Source organism: Amborella trichopoda, chromosome 1, assembly GCF_054954075.1.
Source record: "Amborella trichopoda isolate Santa Cruz 75 chromosome 1, AtrichopodaSantaCruz75HAP2 v2.0, whole genome shotgun sequence".
NCBI classification, from domain to species: domain Eukaryota; kingdom Viridiplantae; phylum Streptophyta; class Magnoliopsida; order Amborellales; family Amborellaceae; genus Amborella; species Amborella trichopoda.
The window spans coordinates 7,628,192-7,642,083 of NC_142336.1; the positions used below are offsets into that span (position 1 = coordinate 7,628,192).

A 13,892-nucleotide genomic window follows, 5' to 3' on the forward strand; every position below is an offset into this window, starting at 1 on the left:
TTTTAGACACTATACCCCCATCTTAAACTTTCTTCACTTATTTTTTTCAAAAACATCTTTTATAACTAATACTCCGGACTCAAAAAGTTACGTTGTTTTTGACAAAAATACCTTCACTTTACACGACAAATTATTTTCAGATCCCAATAAAAGGAAATGTTGGACCGTATTTGCACAACATCGGATTGTTCATTTTGGCGAAATTCAAAATGTTGGACTGCCTTTCAAAATGTCGGACCGCAAATACTTCAAAATGCCGACAACACAGGACTGTTCATTTTGGCGCATTTCAAAACGCCGAACTGTCCCGCAAAATGTTGGACCGTAAATATTTCAAAACGTCGGATTGCAACTTCAAAATGCCGAAACACTCCTTCCAGTAAAAAAAAATAATCGTCAGACCGTCACCACCATAAAACGCCGGACCGCATCTTTTCAAACGCCGAACCGTGTCTTTTCAAACGCCGAACCGTGTCTTTTCTAATGAAAATAATTTATTATGTAAAAAAAAATATTTTCGTTCAAAATAAGTAAACTTTTTGGGTAGGCGGTATTAGCTAAAAAAAAAACATTGCTATGAAGAGGTTGGGTGGGATGTAAAGTGGGTAAAATGTAAAAAGGGTTTTAAAAAAATTCTCTTTTTTTCTATCTTCCAACCTCTAGACCATTCGATCACGTGACCTAAACAAATGATGACATATCAACCTTTTTCTTCCTACCTAAAAAGACTTGTGAACATCTCTCCGTCTCTTTCTCTCTCTCAAAACCCTCTTTTTCTCAAAACTCGGTTGTTCTCTCTCTAAAGATGTGTCTTTCTCTCTCTCAAAGTTGGAGATTTGGAGGAATTGCTCGAAGAAATGGTTGTCAATGGAATCGGGCCCAATGTCATAACTTACACCTTTCCGATGAATTGCCTCTGCACAGCTGTAAGGTCACTAGAGGCCATGGAAGTTCTCAAAACATTGGATGGGAAGACAGACAAAGCAAAGGGAGGGAAGAGAGAGACCCAACATGAAAACTTACAGTACGTTCCGCACTGGCATCTTCAACTAGAAAAGGATCCATGAAGCATTGGTGGTCTTTGATCGGATGAAGCTTCATGGATGGGAACCTGATGCACCTCTCTATGGTAAGATTGTTGCAGGGCGTTGTGACTTTCAGAGGTTTGAAGAGGCTGCAAATATTCTTGATGAGATGGTACTAAGTAAAGTTTTTCCGAATTAAATGACTAAAAAACTCCATGAAAACATGCACAATTTGGTGATCCGAGGCCTTTGTTCTTCAACGGATACAAACCGAGCTTTTCAGGTCTATATAGGTACGAGAAGAGGAATTCAGGTAGTTTCAGAGGGTTTCTGGGTGATGGTTGATGGATTTTGCAAGAAGGGAGATGTTTGTAAGGCAGCAGGATTGGTAGGAAAGATGGTGGATGAAGGTTTTGTTCCAGTTGAATCTGTTTGGAAGACAATTGTGAATGGGTTTTGGGAGGAGGAATGTGAGAGAAGCAGCTGAGGAATTACAGGGTATGCTAGAGAAAGAATTTCTTTTGTCCAAAACAGAGAGACTCTGATTGTAAATAAGGCATCATGGGCCTAAGCTATAGAGAGAACTTCTCCTGTTCAGAAACAGGAGAGGCTCTCTTGTTGAGACTAGAATTGCAGTTTGAGTTAAAGTCATACGGATGGACGCTTCGAGACAATCCTTGTCTGAAACAGAAGACTCTCGCTCTCGAAGAGGTAACGGTGATTTAGAGAATTTTTTGCCTGGAACATAATCAGACGATGAAATAGAGAGAATTTCTCTCTGTCCAATAAATTCTCTTTGGAGGCATTTGATTAAGTGAAAGGACACAAAGACTTTTTGAAAGTTTGACTATGTGATGGTGTATATAAATTATAATTATTAATTTTTTATTCTTACACCGGAATGACTACTCACAATGTCTCATTATAAAAAATAATTTTTGAAACAAATAAATAAAAAAAAAAAAACATAGTTCTCACTTGTTATCACAAGTGAATACAGTTCTTTAAATCAAAACCTTTAACTGATATGGGATCCCTCGTCATATTTAGAAGGAGAGAGAGCAATCCCTATGGGTGGGGTGCACCACCCTTTGGTGGCCTCTCATGAGCCCCACCCAATAGTCGACATGTGAAAATTGAGCCTCTAAATATTATAGACCCACATATTTTTAGAAAATATTAATTTTTATTTTTAGGATTTTAAATCTTTTAATTTATTTAAAACATTAAAAATTGAATTTCTTTAGATTTAAAAATCTAAATGACAAAATTAATATATCAAAATATTTACAAAAATACAAATAAACATTCTAAAAACAAATAACATAATATTAATTAAAACAAATTAATTTTGATGGGAATCGAATTTGAATAGGTCCAGGATTTTATCAACGCACAGGAGCACTCCACCATTAACTGTGGACCACGATCCACTTAGCTTTTTTAAACTGACCCAACAGTTCTCATGACTCATAGTCCATTGCAAGGGCTCATGATTGGACTACAAAAGTCAGTCAATCAGCTAGGGAATGCAATCCCAATATGTAGATTCCAGATTCTCCCTTGGAGATAAAAATCATGGTCCCCAGACCATGATACAACCACGACTTAATGATGCATATGGATAATCTGTCGCACATGTACACACTCCGCCTCAGTAGTAGACCTTTATCTCAATACTACTATCTATGTATATGCCGTGTGATAATACAATGATGAAGTTTTAACTTTGTCTTTATAGGTCATTCATCATACACAAGGGTCACATAGTTCCTTGGCTCTCATCCGAGCATATTCCGACTTTGTCAAGGGCTAACCCAATAAACCTTTCTCGATTTTAACTCTATGCCCAGTTACCTTGAGTTTTTTCAAACTCGGCTGGCTTAGTACGTCGAGCCTAGTCCGAGTATCGGCAAATATTATTTGTCTTGTGTTGTCCATACAAGAACCACACTTCCATTGAATTTCTATTTCACTATATACAATGCTTATACAAGCTCTCATAAGATCTTTAAAGGCCACATAAACCCAACGACTTTCTCTTTGAAGGCATTGGCCGTGTTGAGCTATAGAGAGAGAGGAGAGAGAGAGAGATGGAGTTTTGAGAAAGAGAGACATTAGTGAAATGTTTAGATAAAAAGAAAAGGGTGTCATTTATCATTTGTGTGGGTTAGTAGTATATAGTGAAAGGGGTTCAAGGGTTGGAGGATAAAAAAGATTGGGACAACATGTCATTTGGATCCTTGGGTCTCCTATGAAATGGGTGTAAAAAACAGGGCGTACGAACAAAAACTCCTACCGTTTAATATAAGGAAAATTAATTTTGATTTTTCAGACATTTGGATATGATTTTCTAAAACTTGGATAGTCCTTATTTAATCTTAAGATGATGATATTGTGTTGTTGTAGTCGTCCTATATGGATTGAAGATGTTACATCCCCCAATATTTGGGTCTTAAATTTAAAGAAGATGGGGTTTTACCTATGGAGTAAATGGACAGTATATTCCTGTGGTGAGTATAATATCTTTTGGCTTTGATAATTGGTTGAAGTAAAACCCCCACTTAGGCGGCTTCTCCTCCTCTGAGTTTCCTCCTCCCGTTTTCCCTCTTTTCCTTCTTTTATTATTCTCTCCTCCTTCTATCCTTCCCTCCTCCTCCCCCATTCTCCATTCCCCATTCCCTCCGCTATTTGTTCGTCTCTTCATTCCGCCTCTTTCATATCTCCGCCTTTTTCTTCTCCACTCTTCCGTCCTTGTTCTCTTTCGTCCAGGAACTCTTCATGGCTGTCGGCCTTCTTTCCTTTCCTCGTCTCTCTTCTCCCAATGGGTTAATGCTCAAGGGATCTCCCCCCCTCTTGTTGGGCCTGGTATCTTGTCGTTGGTCTCTTTGGATTTGGGTTGTTGCTTAAAGATCTGAAGGCCAAGGTTAACCCCTAATTTGGGGCTTGGCATTCAGCCTGCCCCTAAGAGCTCTATTGTCGTTTTTTGGTCCTTTATGGAACTTGAATTCCTATCAATAGTCAGATACATTTTTGGGGGATGTTTAAGCAGGACTTCTTCACCCTGTCTTTCTTTGTTCCGTCTTCTCATTCCCGGAACTTTCTTGACTTCCTCCCTCTCTTCCCTTTACCCCTATTTTTTTCTAACTGTCTTTTGCCCTAATTTTGGTCTTTGGTTGTGAGCTGCAGCCATCCTTCTCATCGCGGCCATGTTGGATGCGATTCAGAGTTGCATGTGCACCATCCCAACTCCAGGTCTTGAGTCTTCTGCATATTGTCTTTGTGTGAATGCGTAGTTTCGAAGAGGTAGGGTTGCGGGGTTTGAGGTGGTTCTCTCTGATAGCTCTCAGAGTGGTCTAGTTGGGCTTAGAAAGCTTGTCTTTTGTTTATGCTGTTGAGGTTTAGGCTTGTAGTGTTGGGCAGTGAGTCAGTTCCTCTCTAGAAATAGGGAGCTCTCTTCTATTTCTTCTTCTGTTTTTTCTGGTTTTTTGGAAGTTTGCTCCACTTTGTAATTTTGAAGCTTTGCTTCTCTATGTAATTTTGGAGAATGAAACTTCGTGCCGTATTCTCAAAAAAACAAAACCCCACTTTTGCCTTTTTTGCTGTTGTTATTCCACAAGGTCAAATACCACAGGATAACAATCCCACTCAGTCCTTTATAGCTCTGACCAATCATTGCACTGCTTTGGTTTCTTTGGATGCACCCATTAAAATTCAGGGCACGTTTCGCATGCGTGAGAATATTTTTCGAAAAATATTTTTATATGAACAATGTTTTTTATATAATTTAAATATGAAAGTAATTTCATTCCAATTAGTCTCAATGTATTTTGTTTCACACCAATTGACAATCAGTTGGTGTGAAAATATTCTCACAACTTATCTCATTAATATGAGGATTTTCACATGGAAATACTTCCCAATAAGTGTTAGTTGAGGCCTTCGAATCATGGAGGTCCATCCCATTTTGATCCAACAAGTTCTATAATTCCTTTCCCTCCATGAGTCTCATAATACTGCCAAGGCTTTCCATTGTAAGCTAATTATGTTGGCCAACGTATAATATTGTCCAGGCCTAGCCACTCAAGATCAAAAGATTGGTATTAAAACTTATTTAAGATGGGGCAACATGGTAAAATCAAGATATCTTTAAAATATATCACTTCATCCAATATTGTAAATATCGGATTTCACTTTTTCTCTCTCTTCTCTCTCCTCACCCACATTTTCATGTAACTCATCTCTTTTTTTTTTTCCTTCCTAATAAAGCTTTCTACTTCTCTCTCTCCCTCTTATTTAAAAGCTCTTATAATATTTCTAAAATCTCTCTACCTCTCTGATAACGTATCTCTTTCATAACTTCTCTTAATTTTTCATTTTTTTGTTTTTACCCCATTTTCTTGCTAACTTTAAATGTTTCTGAACATTTAAAATTCTCTCATATCTCTATGGTTTTGCAAACTTATCTCCCTAAAATGCTCTTATTTAAATTTCTCTCATCTCTCTTTCTCTCTCTACGGTTTTCCCAGTACTCTCTCCATCTCTATGATTCTCTCTCTCTCTCTCTCTACCAATTGTTTTTGTCGTCCTCTCAGTCAGTCGTTCACATTTCTTCCCTCCCACGCTCTTTTTGTCGAATATGGTATGTTGCTCTGAATTTACTTTGGTTATTGTTGTGTTTGAATATTTTATTTTTCTTCTCTTTTCTCTAATGTCCTATGATGTTATGTCAGTCTATACTTGAAATTTTTTGGTTTTGTTTTAGTCGAAATACGAATAATATGATTAGAAATAAATTATGATTAGGTTGCTTAATATTTTGGTTTACTCTATAGGAGTTTTTTTGTATATGCCAATGTGGTCTCTCTCTCTAATGCACAACCCTAACAATTTATGCTTCTAACTTATTCTAAAAATGTATTATTTTCAATTTTAGGTTAATTAAATAGTAATGAATTATTTTTTAATTTTAGGTCTACTACAGTTAACTTTGATATTTTTCTCTACATGGGCAAATCACATAATTTACATGGGCAGCTGGAGGTGAGCTTATTAGTATTTGTTTTCAATTTGCTATTTCCTTGCAATAATTTTTCTACATAATTTTTAATGAATAAAGGCAAACTATTAAATAGTTGATAAAATAGGAAATCTTTATTAACATAGATGCATACTATGAATACATCTCTAAACTTTATTTTCCTAAAGCTATACCTCTATGTGTGTACGCCAAGTATGCTTACATTTCAATTTTCCTTGATTCCCGTCAAATTGCAAAGAAAATAGGAGTTACAAATAATATTTCTTCTAAGGCATATGACATCACAATTGGGCATGATTTGCTATCTCCACAAAAGATCAAATTTTGATTTATTTTATTTTATAAATATATTAACTAATTTAGCATTGAAATTATAATATATTAGTAACCCTATCATTCTTTTTGGTAAATCATAACATACTATCTAAAGAATAATATTAATACGAATAAATCATCTTTTTAAGTATTTTTGTAATTAAGATAATCTAAATTATGATATATTAATAAATAGATTATTTCTTGCTGAAAAATATTTGTTACCTAAAACTACAAATAATTGTATATTATTATATAAAAATATAAAAATAATATAAGACAACATAATTCACATTATAGCATATTGGTAAATATATTCTTTTACGTAAAAAATATATTTTTTAAAAATAATATAAGAATTTTCTTTTTCATTTTTTTTGTATTTTCTATTTGTTTCTTTTGCTACTTCCAACATTCACTACTAACTTGGAACAAAAATACTCTATCACTTTTGTTTATGCTATCTGAATTATTTAATCATTTATATTCTAATTGCACAAAATGGCTACGTGTTAATTAAATATTTTTCTAAAAATAATGTATCAATAATAATTATTTGATAAAATATTCAATTTCAAAGATTTCTCTAATTAAAATAGCATTTACAATTTTTTGGTATCCCGCTAATCTTATTTTATCACAAATACTATATCTGAATTATTTATTGCTTTCACGGTTTTAAAAAAATTATAATTATTTAATAAAATTATTCAATTGTGATGATAAATTTAGTAATCTCTAATATCATATTTTATTAAAGGGTGCAGTTTGCATACGGATGCATCCATAGGTGTAGAGGTAAGGTGCAGATTCAAATTTTATAATGTTATATAATTTTGATGTAAAATGTTATTAGGATTATCTCAAAATATATTTTAATGTCTAATTATAAAATTTTAAATTTAAACAATGGTTAAAATCAAGTAGATCTATAAATATATAAAAATCTTAAAAATGGACGGTGTAGATAATATGTTGTAAAATGCACTATTTCTAAGACTTAAAATATTTTTATTTTTCATGGTCATACATCTTGATGTCGAGATGATCAATCAAAGGGTTTTTCAACCTTAAAACTATATTTTTCGATGGATTTTTGAGGTGCATCCGTAGTTCCACATTATAAGGTTGAGTCCTTATATAAACTTTTTTCTTTATTAAAAAAGTACTTTTCAATGATAAGTATGTTTTAGTGATAAATATTAAATATCATGTGCTACGCATGTGCATATTACTGGTCAATCTTAATGAATGCCAATGTATTGGTTAACAACGAGGTACATCAATATTGTTAAAAAAACATTCTTATAATGATTATTCACTCACGTAAAGTCAAAATGCCAGACACTATTCAAGAGTTATTATAACTAAGGATGAAGTTTCTATAAGGTCTAGGCTTTATGAAAACAAAATAATGCATCATCTAAACTCCTGGTTTAGAAATCACTTTTGATAATAGAAATCTCCATGATGGATCTACAATCAATTTCAAACACCGAGAATAAATTTTCAAACTAAAAAATAGTACAAACCTTGCGGATCTATGAACACTTATTTTTAGGGTGAAATGGGTGGTCTAGATAATTTGTTACAATATACACTATTTTTAGAGTTTGAAATCCGTATTTTTTATTTTTTCACAACCATAATGTTCAAGCAGAGATGATTGTTGTAAAGGTTTTCCAATGCTTGAATTGCAATTTTCTATGAGTTATGAGATGAGGTTTTACTTGTTTTCATAGGGTTACAACCCTATGAAACCATTTTCTTATAACTAAATATGATAGAGAACCATTTGAAGTAGCAGCAGATCTTAGTTGAAGTAGCAACAGATCTTAGTTGAAGTGCTACAGGTACTTAGCATCAAACACCACCTTTAATTTCATGTAATGTTAAAAAGAAAACAGATCAGTGGGGTGGACTTTTCTACTCATTTATCCCATGTTGGGTGGATTGGTTTGAATCAGCTATCTAAATAGATATTGAATAAAAAAAAATTAAAAAATTTAAAAATATGGACACGGTTACTATGTGGGCATGGCCTCATATGCCCACAAGAGCATCCCACCATCCAACTTAGTTGGACAGTTGCCACCTAATAATGGGATGCTCTAGTTTATATGGATGCATATCCCCGCATGTTACCTTTTCCAATAGATATAACCTTATAAATGATAGAGCAAACAATTGCAAAGAAACATGTTTGAATCCCCTCCTTTACTTATTCATGGCTCAAAAGAGTTATATATATATATATATATATATATATATATATATATATATATATAATAATAATAACAACAACAACAACAAATTATGTACGGACCACATTGGGGGGTTTATTATCATTTGATGTCCAATATGCTCAATATTACGAGCACCATCCCCCACCTCAGGGGATTTTTTCTTCTTCTAAGTTGCCTTTCTGTTCGGTAATGCAAACACCACATTCATTCTATTATTAGTTCTTTGTTGCCCAGTGTTTGAAATACTTGACTACTACTTCTCTTCTATCTTTCCAACCGCCCTCTTGCTCTTTCTCTCTCTCTACTTCACATACTTCTCATCTTTCATTCCTCTGTTTTCGTGGTCGTTCTCACAGCTTTTTGTTATTGCTATCTCTCTCTGCCCATTCTGTTGGGTCGTCCTCTCTGTTTTTGTGGCCATTTTCACAGCTTTTTGTTATTGCTCTCTCTCTGCTCATTCTAGTGGGTCATGAATTTAAGCTAGAGCTCTAAGCTCCATTTAAACTTGCCTTCTCTCTCTCTCCACAGTCCACACATCCTATCTCTAACTCCCATGGCTTTCGCCTCATCCTCTTTCGCCCCCCTCTCAGCCTTACAAACCCACTCGAAAACCCAATTTCTCTCTCAAACATGCTAGTCCCAATAAAAAAATATCTATAAATAAATAAATAAATAAACAACTTACTTGGATCTGTCCTTAAATCATATGAGGGACTTAAGGTTCTATACCAAAACCTATAGACCAAGCCATCCAGTGACAGGCTATCTTGCGAGTCATCTTTGGTGAATCTCTTTTACCTATTTTTCATCATTCTCTATTTCTTGAGGGGTTAACCTCTTTTTATAGAGAACCAGTGTGTTTGTAACTGTCACATTCATGGTCTATAGGAGTTGAGATCCAGGTATAACTTCGGCTTTAATTCCCTCAAGTGTAGTTAATTAGGATTAACAAGTTGTCACCAAACTGTTAATCTTATATAATGAGCTAAACCTATCACTAATGACTCACATAATAGAATGTCATCCATGTATTTCTACAATTTGATAAAAGATATTTAGAAATTAAATAATTTTGTACATCTATAATATAGAAAAATAATTATTACAACGAATCCAAATACATCACTGGGTTTTCCCTCCAGTGCAACATCCTATAAAAGCTCCAATAAATAGATCCTAGGATATGGCATTGCTATCATGTCAACCACAACGGAATTTCACATATACTATACAAAATGGCTTTTGTACCATTATTAAAAAATAAATCCCAAAGAAAAAAGAGCTTGATAGGCCATATTTTCAACAAAATCCATCATCTCGTACCTACGAATTTTTGTCGGGGCCAAAGAAATCAACCTCTTCCACAATTTCATCTATCTCGAATCTTACTATGAGACTAGTTGGTATAGTCATGATTCAATCCACTCTTTCTCGCAAACCCATCTTTGTGCAGGAGCCAATTACTTTCTTCAAGGAAACCATTTCCTTCTCTCAAAAACCAACGGTCCCCTCTCGCAATTCCATTTTCTGTCACAAAACATTACCTCACAAACCGAATGCTTTCACTCAAAAACCCACCTCTCTTAAACCCATCCCTATCTCATTGGGACCTCCAATGGCAATAGGCCCCGATGGCAAATTCAACCCTGACCCAGTTGAAGGTTAAGTTCCTGAAGATTTTGCTCATGGAGTCTCTAAGTTCTCAGCAAGTGGGTCGACAAGCTGCTAAGGCTCGACAGCGACAACAACGCCAATACAAAGAAGAGCAATCCATCTTTCTGCCCGCTATCGCTGAAGAACACGACCCACCCGAACCATCTCCTGAAACTCGTTCATCATGGTGACGACCTTTCTGGAGAGATAGACAAAGCCATAGCTCTGTCTAGAGAGAGAGACAAAGCCATAGCTCTCATGCTCATGGAATTCGTGGACCATGGTCTTCTCTCTCCAAACCCACCTAAAAAGGAAGAGGTTAATCTTGGGCTATGAAAAGGAGAAGTGTATAAAGAAGAGAGAAAGCAAGTAGAGAGAGGGTGGGGAGAGAGAGGGGTAACGAGAGGCCGGATATCTTGCCATCAAATAAAAGAGGTAGCTTTTCAGTATTTCGAATATAGGACGGCAAAGAGCTAAGAATATAAAGAATAGCCCCTTGTATGATGTTTGCATTGCAGAACACATAAGAACTTAGAGAAAAAAAAAAAAAAAGGGGTCACGGGTGAAGGTTGTGCTCATAATATTGGACACCAAAGAATAACAAACCCCCCAATATGGTCCCTATGGAATTTGCTCTAACAATAACAACAACAACAATAATCATCATCATAATTATAATAATTGTATAACAATAAAATATCATTTTATTAGTATTAATATTATATCATCGTATTATTATATTTCAATAATATTGATTGAAAATATATTACTAATATTCGTAATGTTCATGATATTTCATAACAAATATTATAATAATAATACAAGAATTTTATAGTTATATAATATGATAATAATATATTATGATAATGACGTAATATTATGATAAAATATATTTAAATGATCACCATTTCAATAATAAATATTTAATAATAATAATAATACAAAAAAAATATTATAATTACATTATAATAGAATAATTATAATAATTACATTTACATAACTGTTTAATTTTATTTTTATCAGCACTACTATAATATTATAGTATTAATCAATATTATAATATTGGTAAGGATCTCATTAAGAATTTGAGAACTTGAGAATTGATCTTGAAGAAACGATATGAAAAATATGTATAAGGAACAACACCCTATGTCCTATTATAACAAAAAAATATAAAAAATACTAATAAATCATCATCACCATAACAATAACAACAAAAACAACAACAATGACAACAATAACAACAATAATAATAATAGAAAATTACATACATATAGGTTATAGTTTGCATTATTACAAAACTGCTGATAGTTTCCATTATTACCTATCTGTCCTTTTTTTCAAGTCATAACGAAAAGTTTTAAAAAATACTATTTTACCCTTTTTCCGTTGTTGAACAACCGGCAAGTTTTGGTTTTTGAAAAACCGAAAATTCAAAATTTTCAGTCGTTGAAGAACCCGACATTTTTTTCTCTGTCTTCTCTTTAAACTCTTCCCTTCGTCTTTCTATAACTTACATTTGGATGGGTTTAAAATCTTCCCTATGAACCCTTCCCTATGTTTATCCATCTTCTCTCTACGATGACTAATCTACCATGACTATCTTTCAATTGATTTGTAATTGGAAAAGAGAGAATGTATAAACATAGGGAATCGTTTATAACTCAGAGAGAATGGATAAACATAGAGAAGATACCTACGTTTAAACTAATCCTTATGTTTATCCATTCTCTTTACAATGACTTATCTACTATATGTTTATCCATTCTCTCTCTACCATGACTAATCTACCATGACCATTAATTGGAACAGAGAGAATCGAAAAACATTGGGAAGACTTTAATCTAATGTATAGATAGATTGGATAAAGATGGGGAAGACTTTAAACCCACCTAAATGTGATATAAAGAGAATAGATAAATATAAGGAAAAGGGTAAAGAGAGAGAATTCGGTTGTTCAAAAATTGAATTTAAAAAAAAATTGATTAGTGGATCGGGAGAGAATACATAGATTTAAAAAATTGAATTTAAAACAAAATTGATTAGTTGATAGAGAGAGAATACGTAGAGAACCTACGAAACAGAAAAAAAAATTATGTTATTGAAGAACCGAAAATTTACAACTTTCGGTTCTTCAACAACCAAAAATTTTGAATTTTCAGATGTTGAACAACATAAAAAGGGTAAAATTGTCTTTTTTAAAAAAATTTCGTTATGACATGAAAAAAAACGGAAAAATAAGTAATAATGGAAACTATTTAGTAGTTTTGTAATAATGCAAACTATAACGGATATGTATGTAATTTTTTCTAATAGTAATAATAATAATAATAATAATAATAATAATAATTTTCCTTTTAATATTTATATCTTTATGTATATTAGTTTTTTGTGTTATTTCAAATTATCGCATAAATAATTTACTCAATTTGCTATTTTTTTTTAAAAAAAATGTTCAATTATATGGATGTAATTGAAGATATAGGCATATTTTCTCATTCATATATATATATATATATATATATATATATATATATATATAATAGTTTTGGCATACCTTAACACCCAACATTAGAGTTTTAAATGGCTGATAATCACAAACTTAGAATTAGAAATTCTACGGGTATGTTTGTGGAAACTTATTTATTGGGATTTGTACGGAGAGATCCTACGAACTTATCATTTTAAAGATCATGCCAATTATTTTAAAACTACAAAAAATTGTAATTAAAAAATAAAGAAATAATCTATTAATCTGGGAATTTCTTTCAACGGATGCACACAAAAATGTGAATCTTGTTTCAAATCTCTCAAATTTAAAATTTTTAAAACCCCAAAACAATAAAGTCAAAGAAATAACAATTCAATAAATTAAGGATGTGCCGTGCTAATTAAAAATGGAAAAAGTTTATATAGAGCGGAGGTTCTAAACAATCAAATTAGACTTCACCTCAAAAATTTCATTAGAAAAAGTATTTGATGTCCAAATGTCCTCAGATTGATCATGTCCACATCAAGATGCATGAACTAGAAAAGGTTGTTTGATGTCCAAATGTCCTCCGATTGATCATGTCCACATCAAGATGCATGAACATGGAAAAAAAAAATGGATTTCAAGTTTTGGAAATAATGCATCTTGTAATACATTTTTGGACCATCAATTTTCAAGTTTTCATAGATCGGCGTGATCTACACTAATTTTGAAGCTTTAAATTTTATAATTTGATACAGGGAGAGAATAAAACCAGAAAATTGACAATAAAAAAAAGAAGGTTAAAAGAAAATACCTTCTCTCAATTGTCTGCATGGGAATCCACCCCCAAAATAATCTCTTTTAAGAGACCAATTCTTATTTAATTTATACACTGATTAACAATGAAAATAGATGTCCCTTTAAATATACTAAAATAAGATAACTAATAAAAACTTATCTCTACACCGATCCCTATTTTCTCTCTCTCATATCCACGGGCTTCTAGATAGCCAAGTTATCCCTATTTTCTCTCTCTCATATCCACACGTTATCCCTATTTTCTCTCTCATATCCACGGGCTTCTAGATAGCCACATTTTCCCTATTTTCTCTCTTTCATATCCATGGGCTTCTAGATAG

The 13,892-nt window shown here is 33.0% G+C and overlaps 1 protein-coding gene and 1 long non-coding RNA gene across 2 annotated transcripts; one reads left to right on the forward strand and one right to left on the reverse strand.

Moving 5' to 3' along the window:
• The first annotated feature begins 857 nt into the window (after window positions 1-857).
• On the forward strand, window positions 858-1,512 carry LOC148783529 (pentatricopeptide repeat-containing protein At5g65560-like). The gene is made up of 3 exons (XM_088871574.1): window positions 858-950; window positions 1,054-1,197; window positions 1,309-1,512. Exons 1-3 carry the CDS (start codon window positions 858-860, stop codon window positions 1,510-1,512), a joined length of 441 nt encoding a protein of 146 aa, XP_088727700.1.
• Window positions 1,513-9,687: 8,175 nt separating this feature from the next.
• LOC148783530 (uncharacterized) lies at window positions 9,688-13,657 on the reverse strand. The gene is made up of 2 exons (XR_016044776.1): window positions 13,568-13,657; window positions 9,688-10,584 (listed from the first exon to the last, which is right to left on the reverse strand). It is a non-coding gene; the product is annotated as an uncharacterized LOC148783530 (long non-coding RNA).
• Window positions 13,658-13,892: the final 235 nt, after the last annotated feature.

Bases quoted from the DNA above. Each gene is read 5' to 3' on its own strand.
- LOC148783529 (XM_088871574.1), top strand. From the start codon at position 858: ATGGTTGTCAATGGAATCGGGCCCAATGTCATAACTTACACCTTTCCG. The intron at 951-1,053 runs GTTCTCAAAACA...ATCTTCAACTAG, and splicing joins GGTCACTAGAGGCCATGGAA to AAAAGGATCCATGAAGCATT. The intron at 1,198-1,308 runs GTACTAAGTAAA...CGAGCTTTTCAG, and splicing joins CAAATATTCTTGATGAGATG to GTCTATATAGGTACGAGAAG.